Source organism: Cottoperca gobio, chromosome 20 (genome assembly GCF_900634415.1).
Source record: "Cottoperca gobio chromosome 20, fCotGob3.1, whole genome shotgun sequence".
Lineage (NCBI taxonomy): Eukaryota > Metazoa > Chordata > Actinopteri > Perciformes > Bovichtidae > Cottoperca > Cottoperca gobio.
This window is the reverse complement of record NC_041374.1, coordinates 1,495,044-1,512,543: the sequence shown is the minus strand read 5'-3', so window position 1 is coordinate 1,512,543 and position 17,500 is coordinate 1,495,044. Positions and strand designations below refer to the sequence as shown.

The 17,500-nt window shown below is 46.2% G+C and overlaps 2 protein-coding genes across 4 annotated transcripts in view; both read left to right on the top strand.

The window, feature by feature from the left end:
* Positions 1–16,468, top strand: part of LOC115025434 (disco-interacting protein 2 homolog C-like) — a 35,033-nt gene extending 18,565 nt beyond the window's left edge. For 2 of the 3 annotated variants that reach the window (XM_029457677.1, XM_029457676.1), the window contains 25 exons: positions 106–208; positions 307–371; positions 803–896; positions 1,127–1,246; positions 1,903–2,017; positions 2,645–2,784; positions 3,690–3,826; positions 4,042–4,250; positions 4,891–5,005; positions 5,698–5,899; positions 6,018–6,118; positions 6,812–6,892; positions 7,052–7,175; positions 7,315–7,436; positions 7,688–7,799; positions 7,956–8,065; positions 8,382–8,512; positions 9,026–9,194; positions 9,458–9,628; positions 9,735–9,796; positions 9,872–9,929; positions 10,933–11,007; positions 11,114–11,288; positions 11,378–11,501; positions 11,614–13,541. In XM_029457677.1, the coding sequence (XP_029313537.1) occupies positions 106–208; positions 307–371; positions 803–896; positions 1,127–1,246; positions 1,903–2,017; positions 2,645–2,784; positions 3,690–3,826; positions 4,042–4,250; positions 4,891–5,005; positions 5,698–5,899; positions 6,018–6,118; positions 6,812–6,892; positions 7,052–7,175; positions 7,315–7,436; positions 7,688–7,799; positions 7,956–8,065; positions 8,382–8,512; positions 9,026–9,194; positions 9,458–9,628; positions 9,735–9,796; positions 9,872–9,929; positions 10,933–11,007; positions 11,114–11,288; positions 11,378–11,501; positions 11,614–11,866 (3,168 nt within the window). In that variant the 3' untranslated portion in view covers positions 11,867–13,541. Of the gene's footprint in view, positions 1–105; positions 209–306; positions 372–802; positions 897–1,126; positions 1,247–1,902; positions 2,018–2,644; positions 2,785–3,689; positions 3,827–4,041; positions 4,251–4,890; positions 5,006–5,697; positions 5,900–6,017; positions 6,119–6,811; positions 6,893–7,051; positions 7,176–7,314; positions 7,437–7,687; positions 7,800–7,955; positions 8,066–8,381; positions 8,513–9,025; positions 9,195–9,457; positions 9,629–9,734; positions 9,797–9,871; positions 9,930–10,932; positions 11,008–11,113; positions 11,289–11,377; positions 11,502–11,613; positions 13,542–16,434 lie in introns of those variants that run through there. The other variant, XR_003834204.1, reaches the window with a different exon arrangement.
* Positions 14,831–17,500, top strand: part of LOC115025435 (vasoactive intestinal polypeptide receptor 2-like) — an 8,613-nt gene continuing 5,943 nt past the window's right edge. The window contains exon 1 of the mRNA XM_029457678.1: positions 14,831–15,170. Coding sequence (XP_029313538.1) covers positions 15,114–15,170 — 57 coding nt within the window. The 5' untranslated portion in view covers positions 14,831–15,113. The remainder of the gene's footprint in view (positions 15,171–17,500) is intronic.

Below are 17,500 nucleotides of genomic sequence, written 5' to 3'. Positions count from 1 at the left end.
CTCACTGTAACCGCTCGGCGACATTTTAAACTGAACACACAAACAATATTTGAAGAACCGGACTCGTACCTAAAGGCTCCACTGATCCGTCTGCTTCTCTCTCAGTATAAAACCTGTAAGGACGGCAGCGTGCTGGGAGTCACAGTCACGAGGATCGCTCTGCTCACACACTGCCAGGCTCTCACCCAGTCCTGCAGCTACACCGAGGGTAAGCGCACACACACACACACACACACACACACAGGGTTCAGCCTCCTGGTCATAATGTAGTAACTTAACGCTGTTCTTCTCCCTCCCTGTCTGTAGCGGAGACCATAGTGAACGTTCTGGACTTTAAGAAGGATGTGGGCCTGTGGCACGGCATCCTGACGGTAAGACCTGCCTACTAGAGGTCAGAGGTCAGGGAGCATGACCTTCATTTCCTGTTTGCTTTTAACCTTCAACACTGATATCTGGGGTGAAAGCAATGAAGGCAGGTTGATAAGGTGCTAATATTTTAGAAACAGTAGCCAAAACCTGCATTTGAATATTCTTTGACCATATACAGGTAATGATTATTAGAGATGCACCAAACGCACAGCTGCACAGACAGTAACGTCACAGCCGAGAAGACATAAAGCTCGCCATTTGTAACGCGTGCAAGTCTGAAATAAGTCGTGTCAATTATAGTACTTAAAACAAAGACCATGTCCATTAGTGCATCTGTAAAAATAATATAACAGACAGTCAGAAACGTGTTAAATGTAAAATATAAAATGAATATTTCACGAGTTTTAAAAGTCATTATGTGTGTGTTGTGCAGAGTGTGATGAACATGATGCACGTGATCAGCGTGCCCTACTCGCTGATGAAGGTCAACCCTCTGTCATGGATCCAGAAAGTCTGCCAGTACAAAGGTCAGACTCACACCTGAAACTCAGTCCATTCAACTCCATTCACCTGTCTGTCAAATAGATTAAATGCTAATTTACTCTCCGTCTGTCTGCGTGTGTGTGTGTGTGTGTGTGTGTGTGGTGTGTGTGTGTGTGTGTGTGTGTGTGTGTGTGTGTGTGTGGTGTGTGTGTGTGTGTGTGTGTGTGTGTGTGTGTGTGTGTGTGTGTGTGTGTGCGTGCGTCTCCCCCTGCAGCCAAGGTGGCGTGTGTGAAGTCCCGAGACATGCACTGGGCTCTTGTGGCCCACAAAGACCAGAAGGACATCAACCTGAGCTCGCTGCGCATGCTGCTGGTGGCCGACGGATCAAACCCTTGTAAGGTCACTCGCAGCCCCCACAGCAGAGCTCTCAGTGCTGCGGGGAGTTTAGAGAAGCGTATTTGAGATGGAGAATGTCGGGAATGGATAATGTCTCTTGGGAAGTCAGGAAAGTGGGTCACTTTACAGGAATAGAGCAGGATGTGTCCATCGCCGCACATTTGGTACAATAAATGGTTTTTAGACCGGAGTGGAAACGAGACTAAAAATATAACCGAGAGAAACCAGGAAGATATTCTAGATTTCAAATGTTTTGGATCTTTAACTACAAATGCATATTGTTTACAACTCAGTATCATCTTGCAGAGACTTGAAAGTCGCCTGACGTTGTTAATCCATCAGTGGATATTCAGTCTGGTGTATTATGTGATGATGCAGCTGTGGGAGCGTTTATAAACCTGCCATTCAAAGTGCGCCGCGACTTCAGACACTCAGCGCTGAACTGCACGTCTTTAAATTCAAGAAACCATTAAAACCATAAAGATAAACTTGGTATCATACGCTTTTCAATATCACATTCAGAAGCATTGGACAAAATGGTGTCGTGTCGTTTAGTCGGTACATTTGATTAAACTGCTTTTTAGAACCAAACGCTGGTTTGATGTCAGGAGGAGAAGATTTCAACAGCTCTGACACTTTGTTTCTGTCTCTCAGGGTCCATCTCCTCCTGCGACGCCTTCCTCAACGTCTTTCAGACTAAAGGGCTGAGAGCTGACGTCATCTGTCCCTGTGCCAGCTCCCCCGAGGGCCTCACAGTGGCCATCAGGAGGTACACACACACACGCACACGCACACACACCCTGCTTTACCTACTGTACACAGATTATGCAAACGTGCGTGCACATACACAGAAGCACAAATATGCAAACAGGCACACACACACACACACACACACACACACACACACACACACACACACACACACACACACACAGAGAATGACATTATGTAAATTCACATAAAGAAGTTTATTTCCCTCTCTGACACGCAGAGGAAGGAACACAAGGAGTCTTTCTTCAAGTGGAATAACTTCTCGATCGATCACAGATCAAATATCTAAATGTAGATTCAGAGTTATGTTCCGGTTATCAAGTCTTAAGATTCAGCAAAGACCAAACACCTGGCTTTGTTTAGCAACAGTAAAAATGGGTTTTTTATTTTGGCCTCAATTCCTTAAAAAAGAGAAACGGTTGCAAATTTATAAATATAAATAGCTGGTGCACTGTAGACTCGGGACGTCCACCACACTAGAGCTGTGAGTTTAAAAAGACTTAAACACATGTATGCATCGCATGCAGGTGTACACAATAGATAACACACAGAGGAACACACCAACACACGACAGGCTCTGTGTCCTGGGACGCGTGTTAATGACACGATGTGTGTTTGTGTTCAGGCCGGTGGAGGACAGCAGTCAGCCTCCGGGCCGGGGCGTCCTGTCCATGCAGGGTCTGACCTACGGGGTCGTCAGGGTGGACACAGAGGAACGCCTGTCAGTGCTCACCGTGCAGGACGTTGGCACTGTCACACCAGGAGGTACGTGTGTGTGTGTGTGTGTGTGTGTGTCCTGTAGATACCGGCCCAGCTGTACTCTCTGTCGGCCTTCAGTGTTGTCGTGCACTGAATGACAAAAAGTCCATTAAATGGTAAAATGAGTTTTAAGGGTGTGTAAATGTGCAGCCCCTCCTTTTCATTAATGTCCCATGTTTGGGAGCGTTCTCTCCTCACGACTGAGCGAGTTAAGTGGGTTCAGCTTTATATCTTCAAAAGCTTCAAACGCCTGAAAACGAGCCACAAAGACGGGACAGTTTTCAATATGTCTGCAGTCCGTTGTCACCAGATGAGTCGAGTCTCTGGAGACAAAGTCACACAGATAGTTTAACAAGGTAACACTGAAGATAAAAAAGCTTTTAGGACAGAACACATCATCTGTTGGGGTCGTAGAGACGAATCCACAGACACCGCTGACTTATTACTTGGCTCACAAAGCATGGACCCAATTAAAGCTGCTGCACATTTAATTAGAGCTGCACCTGTGAGTCTGCAGATTATATTCTCAGTTAATAGTAAGGTCTAAAAAGCAATCCATCAACGTTCAGTCGTAGAAAGAACTTCTTTTAAATGTTTTTCTTTTGATTTATGGATGAAGTGAAATCAGTTGTTGCACGATAACTTGGGTAAAGTGAGAAACCTCTTTTTGTGTTTGCTCTTTGCTCACTTTACAACCTTAATTGTACCTTTTCACCTTTTTGTAATTAGTGTAGACCTGATCCACTGAGCTCTCCTCTACGCTGCCCACTCACACCACCCAGTGTTCACTACGGCAACTACACCCGCTGCACCACCAGTTACACGTTAAAGAGGAACTCAATCATCTGTGAGCCTAACAGAGTTCTGTTCCCCTCTCTCTCTGTCCGTGTGTGTGTGTGTGTGTGTCCCAGGCCTGGTGTGTGTGGTGAAACCAGAAGGCGTTCCTCAGCTCTGTCAGACAGATGAGATCGGGGAGTTCTGCGTCTGCTCCATCGCCACCGGCACCTCCTACTACGGCCTCACCGGCATGACCAAGAACTGCTTTGAGGTGTGTGTGTGTGTGTGGTGTGTGTGTGTGTGTGTGTGTGTGTGTGTGTGTGTGTGTGTGTGTGTGTGTGTGTGTGTGTGTGTGTGTGTGTTGTGACATTATGAAGATGAAAGTTAAAAATATCTGTCACATCTGATTTTGGCTGCGTCATGCAGCTCTTCAGAGCTGGCTTGTTGCCATGGCAACCCTACAGCTGATGGCCCGTGTGTCTGCAGGTTTACCCGGTGGGCCCCAGCGGGGGTTTGGTAAGCGAGTACGCCTTCGTGCGGACCGGCCTGCTGGGCTTCATTGGCCCCGGCGGCCTCGTCTTCATCACCGGCAAGATGGACGGCCTCATCATGGTGAGCGGGCGGAGGCACAACGCCGACGACATCGTCGCTACGGCGCTGGCCGTGGAGCCGATGAAGTTCGTCTACAGGGGCAGGTGAGGAGAGGCGGTCACGTGGAGCAGAACACCAGCGTTTAGAAGTCGAGCACTTAACAGAATCCCAGCGACAGCCAGATGTCGAGCTCCGGCACGTTCACTGTCATCGTGACAAATGAGATAATAATGTAATAAAGTGGAGCAGCGGCGGATTCATCCAGCAGCGGCGGATTCATCCAGCAGCGGCGGATTCATCCAGCAGCGGCGGATGAATCCAGCCGCAGTAATAGAGGGAAGTTTAATTGTGTCCCCGGCCACCGAGGAGGAAATTCATCTCTCAGCTGACGGGCTCTGATGTTGGTGCTTCTGTGATTGATTTTGGATTTGAATATTTTTATTGCAAGTTAAAATGATTAAATGTAAAGCAGGGAGCTGTGTGTCTTTGTGTCTTTGTGTCTTTGTGTCTTTGTGTCTTTGTGTCTTTGTGTCTTTACTGGACAGCTGGCTGTTCTGCATTCTGCTGTCTGTTTGGTGTGTAACATCCTTTCTTTTATTGTCAACACACATGTTTACTGCTTCCCTCCGGTACATACTGACTCCCCTTCTTGCTGTTCATCTTGACGGACGGATTACTGGATTATTACAGTTACTTTGAAGTAGAAACATGAAGAAGAACAGACGTTTCCTCTCCTCCCTGCAGGATAGCGGTGTTCTCTGTGACGGTGCTGAGGGACGAGAGGATCGTGGTGGTGGCCGAGCAGAGGCCCGACTCCACTGAGGAGGACAGCTTCCAGTGGATGAGCCGCGTGCTGCAGGTAGAGCTCACCTGCGGCGTGTCTGTTGTTGTGTGCTCAGGTTTTCATTTAAATTGACGTTTGAATGTCATCAAGCTTCCAATGATGTTGTTTAACAAGGAACTGGGTTGTTTTATATCTTATGTGTAAAGTTAATTTCATTTTGAATACATTTCCAAAGCACATGATTCTGAAACCATCGTCTCCCAGTAGTCCCTCCCAGTCGTCCCTCCCAGTCGTCCCTCCCAGTAGTCCCTCCCAGTCGTCCCTCCCAGTCGTCCCTCCCAATAGTCCCTCCCAGTAGTCCCTCCCAGTAGTCCCTCCCAGTCGTCCCTCCCAGTAGTCCCTCCCGGTAGTCCCTCCCGATCGTCCCTCCCAGTCGTCCCTCCCGGTAGTCCCTCCCGGTAGTCCCTCCCAGTCGTCCCTCCCAGTAGTCCCTCCCAGTCGTCCCTCCCGGTAGTCCCTCCCAGTCGTCCCTCCCTGTAGTCCCTCCCAGTCGTCCCTCCCAGTAGTCCCTCCCTCCCTGTCGTCCCTCCCAGTAGTCCCTCCCAGTCGTCACTCCCAGTCGTCCCTCCCGGTCCCTCCCGGTCGTCCCTCCCGGTCGTCCCTCCCGGTCGTCCCTCCCGGTCGTCACTCCCAGTCGTCCCTCCCGGTCGTCCCTCAGCAGCAGATGATCCGCCTGCTCTGACTCCGTCTCCTCCGTCCTCTCTCAGGCCATCGACAGTATCCACGGGGTGGGCGTGTTCTGCCTGGCTCTGGTCCCAGCCAACACTCTGCCCAAGACTCCTCTGGGCGGCATCCACCTGTCAGAGATCAAGCAGCTGTACCTGGAGGGGGGGCTGCACCCCTGCAACGTCCTCATGTGCCCCCACACCTGCGTCACCAACCTGCCCAAACCACGGCAGAAACAGCCAGGTGGGAAACAGCAGGCTCGTTAGAACACACAGTGTGTGTGTGTGTGTGGCTGAACATAGTTGTTAATGTGTGTGTGTGTGTGTGTGTGTGTGTGTGTGTGTGTGTGTGTGTGTTGCAGAGATCGGACCTGCCTCTGTGATGGTGGGGAATCTGGTGTCAGGGAAGAGGATCGCCCAGGCCAGCGGCAGAGATCTGGGACAGACTGACGACAACGACCAGGTGAGACACACACACACACACACACACACACACACACACACACACACACACACACACACACACACACACACATCTCTGGACTCTGTTGTGCCTCTTCTGCATGAAACCTTTTGAATTCTGCACTTCCTGATTGAGAAGTTGACGTCTCAGAGAATCCATACAGCGAACCATCTTGACTTCATCAGCAGTTCCAATTGATTTACAATCACGAGCAGCCGATACACTTTCTCAACAGGACAATCACTGTTTCAAGAGAAGGTTGTAAAATGTTCCCACATTAATGTTCCGAGGCAGTTTGATGCATCGGCAGGTCATGTGAAATGTCACAGTCTGTGATATTGATTAAAGCGCTTTAATGTCCTGAAGGCAGAGACTGAAGCCGAGCATCAGCATCACTGAATATGATTTATTTACACACGGCTGCATAAAACCTTTACCACTTGTGTGTCGTGTGTAGTTCCAGCCCACGATGTGCTTGATGTTCTCAAACTCAGCATGTGAACCTGTTCGATGCATCTTTACTGTGTTACTGTGAATATATGTTATTCACAGGGACTGTAGATCAGGAAGGTTTCTTCTGAACTTAAACACACGTGCAGCTGTGTGCAGGAATACGCTATTTCTTTAAAACACACACAGTTTGCAGAAGGAAAAGATCTGCTGGTAAATAAGTTACAACTCTGTGTCTTCCAGTTCCTGTTCCTGTCGGAGGTTTTACAGTGGAGAGCTCAGACCACACCCGACCACGTCCTCTACACCCTGCTCAGCTCCCGGGTAACAACACACACCTGCAAACACAGTTACAGAAGATCCGTCTCTCATGCGGACTTGTTTTAACTGAATATATGAAGTACATATATTACCTGTAAGTCGGATAAAATGTTGAAGTGTAACAATTAACGATTTCAAATCTTCCTCCTTCCTCTCCTCCAGGGGGCGGTGTCCAGCTCCCTCACCTGTCTGCAGCTCCATAAGAGGGCGGAGCGAGTGGCGGCTCTGCTGATGGAGAGAGCCGGTCTGCAGGAAGGAGACCACGTCGCTCTGGTCTACCCTCCAGGTCAGAGAGGAACACACTTTCTTATTTACAGAACACGATCTGTACGTAGATCTGGGAGGTCTGATAGAAATAAGTTGATTCTTCACACCTCTCTGACCGTGTGTGTGTGTGTGTGTGTGTGTGTGTGTGTGTCCTGCAGGTATTGACCTGATAGCAGCCTTCTACGGCAGCCTGTACGCCGGCTGTGTGCCCATCACGGTGCGACCGCCTCACCCTCAGAACATCTCCACCACCCTGCCCACCGTCAAGATGATCGTGGAGGTCATAAAACACAGTTTTAAATGAATGATTATTAAAACATAATAAATATTACCGTATAATTGCTCTATTATTGTCTTTGTATTTGTAACACTATTGCACTTTAACACGCCCTGCTAGCTCAAGCGCTGTGTAGCTGACCTTTGACCTTCTTGGGGAAAAGAGGAATAGGGAAAGAAATCCAATTAATTATTGCAATTAAATGATAATACCATCGTACAGCAGTAAAGACACTCGCCCCTCTCTCCCTGCAGGTCAGTCACTCAGCCTGTGTGATGACCACGGCGGTCATCTGTAAGCTGCTGCGCTCCAAGGAGGCCACGGCCACCGTGGACATCAGGAACTGGCCGCCTGTCCTCGACACTGGTACAGCAGCTTCCCCTCTTCTACTTAACGCGTGAAGACGTGTGTTTACATTCATGCCCGAGCCCCGAACCCTAAGTGTTTCTGAAATGAATGTAACTCAACAGAGTGTGTGTGTGTGTGTGTGTGTGTGTGTGTGTGTGTGTGTGTGTACTGCAGATGACCTGCCAAAGAAGAAGCCTCCAGCTCTCTATAAACCCACCAACCCTGACGGCCTGTGCTATCTGGACTTCAGTGTGTCGACGACCGGCATGCTGGCTGGAGTTCAGGTCAGCTCACGGTTAATCCTCATGACCCAAAACCTCTTACAGTCTACAGACTTCCCTCCTTGTTCTATTTATTCATTCCAGTTCAACACACAGTACTGTAAATACAGGAGACATGAATACAAGCCTGTTCGGCCCTTTTAATATCAATGAATGCATTAAACTCTGCAGCAGATGCATCTGTTTGAGTTACGACATGTGCTGTGTGAATGAATTCCTTCCAAATGAAATGTACATTTAAAGATGTCCATCTTTGTACCCTGTTCCTTGTTTGTCTGTGTGTTGTTGTGTCTCTCTGTCCTCGCCACTCTCTCTCCAGATGTCCCATAATGCCGTTGGAGCCTTCTGTCGGTCGGTGAAGCTGCAGTGTGAGTTGTACCCGTCCAGAGAAGTGGCCATCTGTCTGGATCCGTACTGCGGCCTCGGCTTTGTCGTCTGGTGTCTCTGCAGGTCGGCGTCTCTCGGCTCACGGAGCTGAGTTTCCTGTTGTCCACACACTTTTGGCTACACAGTTTATGTATCATCACTGACAATCATCTGTCATTATAGTTTCCACACGGGGACTCTTTCTATTATTATAACAGAATGTTTTGGTACATGTTATACTCAAGTTCTGATTTATTTTTAGAACGTTGTCCTTTAATAACGAGAAGAGACATTTGATCTGTGCAGATCTCAGGTCTGCTTAGTTTTAAATCCTCAGCTCATAAATTCTGAACTTGGCGAAAGCAGATTTCTTTCTGCTGAATGTCTTATAAATAAAGCCGACTGCAAATCACTCTCGGTATGAGAATGTTTCTCGTCCCCCTCGATGGCTTTAAAGCAGCAATAACTCACAATTGCAGCTGATTGTCGTAATAAACGAGAGGAGGAGAATACATCTCGATGTCGATGAGACCAGACATAAATGCTCATTTTATGGCATGTAAGCATTAAAAGTGTGTGTGTGTGTGTTTTCTGCAGTGTGTATTCAGGCCATCAGTCCATCCTGATCCCTCCGGTGGAGCTGGAGTCCAACCCGGCGCTGTGGCTGCTGGCCGTCAGCCAGCTGAGGGTGCGAGACACCTTCTGCTCCTACAGCGTCATGGAGCTCTGCACCAAAGGACTCGGCCTGCAGACCGAAGCGCTCAAGGTCAGCGAGACAACCAACACGTCCGGTCAACGCATGTTATTATTATTAAACCCTTTTAACCACGGGACGTTTTCTGGAAACACTTTTTTTGCCAGGGACACCAGTTCTTGTGGCTGGTGGTCACTTTTCCCAAAATGCATCAGTGCACTTGAACGCAACACTCGTCCTGTAGTCAGATAAACCCGCAGACGCTGTTAGAACCACATTCAGTAATATTAAAACAACAAGAAGTGATAACATGTGTTGTCCCGCCTCTCGTCCAGGCTCGGGGTCTGGATCTGTCCCGGGTTCGGGCCTGCGTGCTGGTGGCGGAGGAGAGGCCCAGGATGTCGCTCACACACTCCTTCTCTAAACTCTTCAAAGACCTCGGCCTTCACCCACGATCGGTCAGCACGGCCTTCGGCTGCAGAGTCAACCTGGCCATCTGCCTGCAGGTGAAAACAGACGGCTTCACAATATTTCGGTATCCGTGGTGAAATGAAATGTGGTCAAACGTCTCTGATCACATGCTCACTGTGTCTGCGTTGTGATTGGCTGCAGGGCACTTCAGGACCGGACCCCACGACCGTGTACGTGGACATGAGAGCGCTGCGTCATGACAGGTACCACGGTCCGTCCTGTGAGCTCTTTAAATGTTGCTTCACTCAGAATGTGACATTTCCACTTGTGTGTTTCAGGGTTCGGTTGGTGGAGAGAGGTTCTCCTCACAGTCTGCCGCTAATGGAGTCTGGCAAGGTGAGCGCGTGTGTGTGTGTGTGTGTGTGTGTCCTGTGTCCTGTGTCCTGTTCACGAGGAATGAGACGAGGCTGCAGGCGCTGAGGTTTCAGGCTCCTTCAGTAAATGCTGCTTCCTCCTGCAGCGCTTCAGATCTCTTAGCAACGAACTGAAGTCCTTCAGCGAGGTCTGAATATATATATATATATATATATATATATATATATACATATATAACAGTCGGCCTGAGATAAAGCGAGAGCAACATAACATCTGCAGATGTGTCGTGTAATGAAACGTTTATTCTGATTTCTTTATTTTAATATCAGAAAGAATCTTTTTTCATCTCTTTTTGAAGCTTTTCTGTCTTTTATTTATTTGTACTTTCGCAGCTGACACCTGTTCTCCACTTTCTTTGTGTCTTTCTCTCCTTCTGCGCCGTCGTACTTTTGTTCCTTTTCATTTCCTTTTGTCTCGGTTGACTGAAGTCCTGATCCAAAGTGAAGCTCCTCCGTCTAACTGAGTGCTGTTTGTTCTCAGTTCTTGGACTTTAATTAATAAGCCACTGAACGTAAAGAGATTAATTAGATTTTCAGGAGACAGTTGATGATTTAAAACAGAAAGCGACTCTTTCTCTCTGCGTTAAGGAAACGCTGGATCTTTTCCTGGAGCCCGATGAGACGTCGGTGTCTCTTCTTCCCCCACACTGACACACAGAGAGGACGTCGTGTTTCAGGGCTTCCATCAGCCCGCTCTTTGTTTTGACTCGCTGCGTGTGGGAGGAGGGAAGAGAGGAAGCAGCCGGTCCGTCCGTCCTCTCCTCCTGCTCCCTGAACACAACGTTTTCTTCTGTTTGTTGTGCGTGTGGAAGATTTAAACGTGATCTCATCTGTTACTGACACACGCGTCTTATTTAGAGATGAAGTTGTGAACAAAAAAATGCGAGCGTGTGTTCAAAGTCAACAGCTGGCTCTATTTCTGGAGTGGTAACCATGGCAACTGGTGTTTTCCCTTTTATCCTCAGATCCTGCCCGGAGTTCGTATCATCATCGCCAACCCAGAGACCAAAGGACCGCTGGGAGACTCCCACCTCGGAGAGGTGCGCGTGAACTCTCCCTTCTCATTTCCTGTGTTTATTTTTACACGTTTTCTGACTCACTTTAAGTTTAAACTCATCCCGTGTCTGTTGTGTGTTCGCGCTGCAGATCTGGGTGCAAAGCGCTCACAACGGCAGCGGTTACTACAGCGGTTACGGCGAGGAGGTTCTTCAGTCCGATCACTTCAACTCCAGACTCAGTTTCGGGGACACTCAGACGGTCTGGGCCAGGACGGGCTACCTGGGCTTCCTCCGCCGCACCGAGCTCACCGACGCCAACGGAGGTTAGTTTTCCTCTCTGTCTCGTACGTTTCCTGCGCTCACTCTCACGCCTTCAGCTCCAACACGGCGTCTCCTTTTGTCTTCCAAACAGAGAGACACGATGCTCTGTTCGTGGTGGGAGCCCTGGAGGAGGCCATGGAGCTGAGGGGAATGAGGTACCATCCCATCGACATCGAGACCTCCGTCATCCGCGCCCACAAGAGCATCATGGAGTGGTAGGTTTGATCCGTCGCCACCTCATCAGCAGACGCCGCTAAAGACGAACTGCAGAAAAGAGCCAGATATTTGTGTTCGCCATAAAAGCCGATCCGTGTGATTCCTCCTCAGCGCGGTCTTCCCCTGGACCAACCTGCTGGTGGTGGTGGTGGAGCTGGAGGGCTCCGAGCAGGAGGCCTTGGACCTTGTTCCCATGGTGACCAAGGCGGTGCTGGAGGAGCACTACCTGATCGTGGGCGTCGTCGTGGTGACGGACATCGGCGTCATCCCCATCAATTCCCGCGGCGAGAAACAGCGCATGCACCTCCGCGACGGCTTCTTACAAGACCAGCTGGACCCCATCTACGTGGCCTACAACATGTAGCCTGAGTGTGTGTCGTGTGTCCGTGTGTGTGTGTGTGTGAGTGAGTGAGTGAGTGTGTTCAGGAATGAGCGAGCATGCGTTTGTATGCCGTGCATATCGCCGTCGTTGTTCATTAATTTCCCAGAATCAAGATGTACTGTATTTTTGAACCTGCATATGGTGTGGTGTTAAGTCGTCGTTTTTCTTTAAAGTCGTGTTGTGCCGGTTGATTGATTGGTTGATTGATTGGTTGATTGATTGGTTGATTGATTGCTCTGTGGTGGTTTGATCATTTTTACACCCCCGTTCAATCTCGTGACCGTTACCGGGAGCTCGTCACTGTAGAAAGCCTTAGGGGGGGAACACTGTGTACGGGGCGACAGCTCCAGTCGTCATCGTCTTTCAGAGGTTTGAGGAGGTTCAATAGAGAGAGAGATTCTAGAGACTGTATCTGTCATCGTGTTTTACTGGTCCAATCAACTACAACTAAATAACTATTTCAATTAGAACAGGGGCAGCCAGATAATTGTAAAAATATAAATATTGTACATAGACATAATAATCTATATGGAGAGGTACCTAAAACACAATGAGGTATAGTAGCCCCTATATGCAGCTCTCTCCACCTGCACCCTGTATGTGTGTGTGTCTGCAGAGTGTGTGTCTCTGTCTGTGAGCGTGTTCATCATGTGTTACTGTGTGACGGGGACATTTTACATTGTTTTAATGTGATTCACGCACCAGATTTTACTCTTAGACAAAGAATACGTCACATTTTTAAGGAGACTAGAACCTGTTTGAACTGAAAACATCCAAAAAGAAACTACAAACTGTGTTCAGCGTCCAAATTCTCAGAAAGAAACACATCGATTGAAGCGTGAGAGACGAAAGCAGCCGGTGTTTGACCACTGAACTATAAATAAGTGCAATATGTATCAATAAGGAAGAAGACTTCAAAGTTTAACCAATCTTTAGTTACTCGCAGTAAACCTCAGACATTCATTTCAACACCCGAAGCATCTCATCAAAGTGCACTGTGTGACTATAACAGAGACTTCATGGGGGGGGGGGAGTTATCCCCACATGAGGTGTAGTAATCCACACCTCATGGACTGCAGGTTATATAGAACAAGTTATTTAAAATACATCATAAACCTCATTTGTTTACATGCCTGTGGATAAACATGTGACATCTTCTCATCGTTCTGCTTTTGTTTTCGTCTTTTATCAAAAGAAAAGAGAAACTTTATGCATATCAGAAGTTGCTTAGCGCTTGTTTGGCTAACATAGCAGTTTGGGTTTGTTGGTAGCAGCGTAGCGGTCATGTTTCAGTCCCTGTGTGTGTGTGTGTGTGTGTGTGTGTGTGTGTGTGTGTGTGTGTGTGTGTGTGGTGGAGGAGGATGTCAGATAAGAAGGAAAATCCCATCAGAATCCCGAAGGAGTCGACTGTGTGTTCAGGACTGGATGGGAGAGAGACTGTGTGTGTGTGTGTGTGTGTGTGTGTGTTTGTGCACGCTTGTGTGTTAGGTGTGTATGTATATTGTATGTAAATAGTGTTGATTTTGTACGGTACAAGTGTGTGTGACTTGTTTTGTACACATGATAAAAAGATTAACTGACACTTTTATAAGAGCCTGCTATTGGCTCACCGTCACACTATACAGTGCAATAAAGTGCTTTGATTGGCTAAAACTCAGACTAGTTTTTATTATTATTATTATTATGTTTGTCTTCATGCTTCAGACTTATGGTGAAACTTTACACATTTGAGTTCAGAATAAATAGAACACTTTATTATAAGTAAAGAATATGAATGACTGCATGAGCTCATTACTTTTGTTATTTATTTATTTATTATTAAACCTAACAAAGTCTGATTCAACGTGATTAATATGCTCGTGGCTGAGCTGTGAGCTTTGCAGGTACATTGTACAAGTTGTTCTTCTACAGTTGGAGTTACTAAACGGACCTCGAAGTGAGAAGCGCTCCAGGAGGGAAGATGTGTGTTCAAACCACAAAATAAATAAAAGTTATCTCCAAAGAGGCCGAGGACGAGTTCCAGGATGCGTTTTAACATCTGAAGACCTAATAAAGAGTTTTAATAGTTTCCCCCCTCGCTCGTGTTTCTACGTCTCCCAGTTTTCCCAGAGTCCAGCTGGTTTTATTGGCTTCGTCTCCAGCGCCCTCGCCCTCGCCCACGCCCTCGCTATCTTTGATATCTGTTTACACATGCAAACTTTATTTACAGAAATGCATGGACTGTTCATAAGAGAGCAACACACGGATAAACAGACAGAAACAAACACTGAAGGATTAACTCTTCTGCTCCGGGTCCGTCACATCAGACTAACTCAGTAAAAGCATTCCTGACGGGTTTAAAGTCGTAAAGGACGGAATGATTTGTGCGGTCGGACGTCGGTTTCAGCTTTCTTCTCTTATCCTCCGTGCTTTCATCTGCCTCTGATGAAGTTCCTCCATGTTCAGGGTTTATTTCAGCCTGTAGAGTCACACAAACACACGTTGTTCCCAACACAAGAAGACGAAACACAAGAAGAAAGATTTAAAGTTAAAACTTTGATATATAAGTAACAGGACGTACACATCCAGATCTCTTCAAATGTGGATTTTAATTCAACTTTATACGTTTTCAGAGGATTTGTAATGTAAAACAAGTTTTATCTTTTCATCCTTTATGATAAATGAAGGTTTCTTTTAGTCTCGGGGACCACTGGAGCCCAACTCCACGACCCTCCACTGGCCTGTGGACCAGTGTTTGGAAACCAGATTTAACCGCACGTGATGGTTTTACAGGTGCAGCCACACGGTGCCGCTGTTAGTGTTTCATATTAACTCACACACACACACACACACACATTCAGGAAGCTCCTTCAGGTCGCCGGGAGCGCGCATCAGTCCGGGGAGTCCAGAGCGACAACGTGCGACGGGGACGCGCACTTGTTTGTAAGTGAACAGGGAGTGAACCGGACCACCGCCTCAGTGGAACTCCGCACACCGGACGGTCCCGGATTCTTAACACAGGAACCAGTTTGTGTCCGTTTGAACAGTTTCTGGAGTCATTTTTATTTTTTGGGGGGGATGTTTGTTCCCAGCTGCTGAACCAACGTGCCCAAAAAAGTGATTTGCTGGCGACATTTTTACACATTAAAGTTGCAGTTTGGTGGCATTTCACTCCAGTCCACGTGTTTCCTGCTGAGGATGTCCGTCAGGTGAGCTGCTGTCCAGGTGAGCTGGATGAGATGTGCCCATAATGGCCTTTACGCACCGGCTCGCTCTGCTCCTGCTCGGCTTCTCCTTCATCCACACGGTCAGTCCCCTACTTTTATTATTAGGCCTAATGTGGTTATTGTATTTAAAAACGGGTGTTATTATAAAAATATGGAGTACAACTGTGTCATACCTACCTACCATATCTATAACAACTTATAATATATTGTTTTTATTAGTGTTTGGGTTCATTTATGGCATTTATAATGATTTCTGTAATATTTCTGAGCATGATCATCTCCTAAATATTTAGTTTTAATTAGTTTAATAGCATAATAAGGCCATAATATTTCCTCTAATATTCATACTGAGTTATATTTGTACCTTCTTTTTTTAATGTATTCCCTTCGGATTCTTTAGCTTTTAGTCATCACAGGGAATATTCTAATAATCCTGTTTCTAAACGTTGCCATTACTTTAACACAGATTAGACATGTACTCATTTATAAACACTGATGACATATTTTAGAGTCTTTATTCTTTCATTGTGTGGACACATTAATTATAGATTCACTTCCTGGCTGCTGCTGCTGCTTAATTTTTAATATTCAGTCCTACTTCACATGGCGAGCTGGGCTCTATATTTAGACTCTGCGGCTCCCTGGACCTGCAGTTCATTTTTAATATAAGTTATCAGCTTTTGGAGAAGCTAAACATCCAGGACTGTCCCGTCTGCAACACCAGACAACTGGAGTGGAAGTTTAACTCAAATTTGACTTCTGCAGATGACGTCAAGTCTAAAAAATCCACTTGAGTAAGAGAAAAGAAGACTTAAAAGAAGTAAAATCTTATATTTTGCGTATCTTTTGACCTCAAATCTTAACATTTATCACAAACATAACAAAAAAAAGCTGCATTTTGTTTTTAACTGTTATTTTAATGTAATTAAAGCACCAAAACTCTTCATGATTTGCAGCTTCCAGTCTTGTGTTTTGATTTTAGGGGATCACATTGAAACTTTTTGCTTCCACCCTAACACCCCTCACACCCTCACACCCCAACACCCTCACACCCCTCACACCTGTCCCTTTTTGTTTCCTCATAAGTAGCTTTAAGGTTGGTGGAAGTGTCTCCATCACACCATCAGTTTTGTGCACATTTCCCCCAAAAGTTCAGCCTCTCGTGTTGAACATTTTGAATCCCTGTTAGAGATATAAAATAAAAGTTTTAAACATTTTGCTGCACGGCAGAGTTTTATATGTTGCATTCAGGAACAATTGTAATTTAGGCGGATCATTTAAAAACAAAGGATTTAGTCTGTGACAGTGTTACTGCTTTGTACCAGTGACATTTTACAACGTCAGTGTGTGTGTGTGTGTGTGTGTGTGTGTGTGTGTGTGTGTGTGTGTGTGTGTGTGTGTGTGTGTGTGTGTGTGTGCGCTTATGATAAAGATTTATGACTTCTGCTTCCTATCCTACTGGAGAGCAGAGTCCTGCTGCTCTGTGACCTTCAATAAGCGGTACATAGTTTAAGTTTTTGTTAAAACTGTGGCACATTTTAATATAGTGTATATAAAATCACTTTTTTATTGAGTTAACTGTGAGGATTAAAGCTAAACTGATTTAATCCTTGTTTGTTTTTTTAATTGTTTGTTTTTGATTTTTGATTGTCAAAGCTGCAGATTTACTGCAGCGGGACGTCAGTGAACGCCTCATGGTGAGCAACTCGTATGTAACGTTTAAGGACGTTTAAAGAGGGATGAGGAAACCTGGTGTTAGAGTCATTTCGCCCAATGCATGCTGGGATATGTTCCACGATACAGAACAGGATAATAATCATTGTTTACCAGCTTTACGAACGTGTACAGTGTAGTTTAAATGTTCACTAACAGAAGTATTGAGTCTTGATTTGAAAGAACGTAGAGTTTGAGCAGAGCTCCAGTGTCCAACATGTCCCTGATCACCAGGATGTTCATAACGTAACAGCAGATATATTGCTCAATGCATTATGGGAGCAGCCAGTGTCTCATTAGAATACAAATAGATTATACTTTCTTATTGTAGACGTTTGCATGTGCACAAACTGTGGCGCGGTGAACACATCGTATCTAATCGGTGGTCGAGTCGAGGTCGGCTGAGGTTCAGGATTACAAACATAAATTAGTTTTATTTAATCCAGAACATTAAATCCGTCATGTATCTGAGTGTATTTGTGTGTATTAAAACATTATATTGTAGGGATTATTTAGTTTTTTGGATTAAATAAAGTCAAACGCTGTATCTTCTGCCCTTTCAACTTTCTATTTATAGTTTTTGTTTAGAGACGCAGAAACGGGAAAGACATATTTTAAAGAGTCGTAAAACTAAAGAAGGTTAGGAGATGGACTTTCTGTGCATGCTGCTGTTTCAAAGTTGAAATCTGAAGCCTTG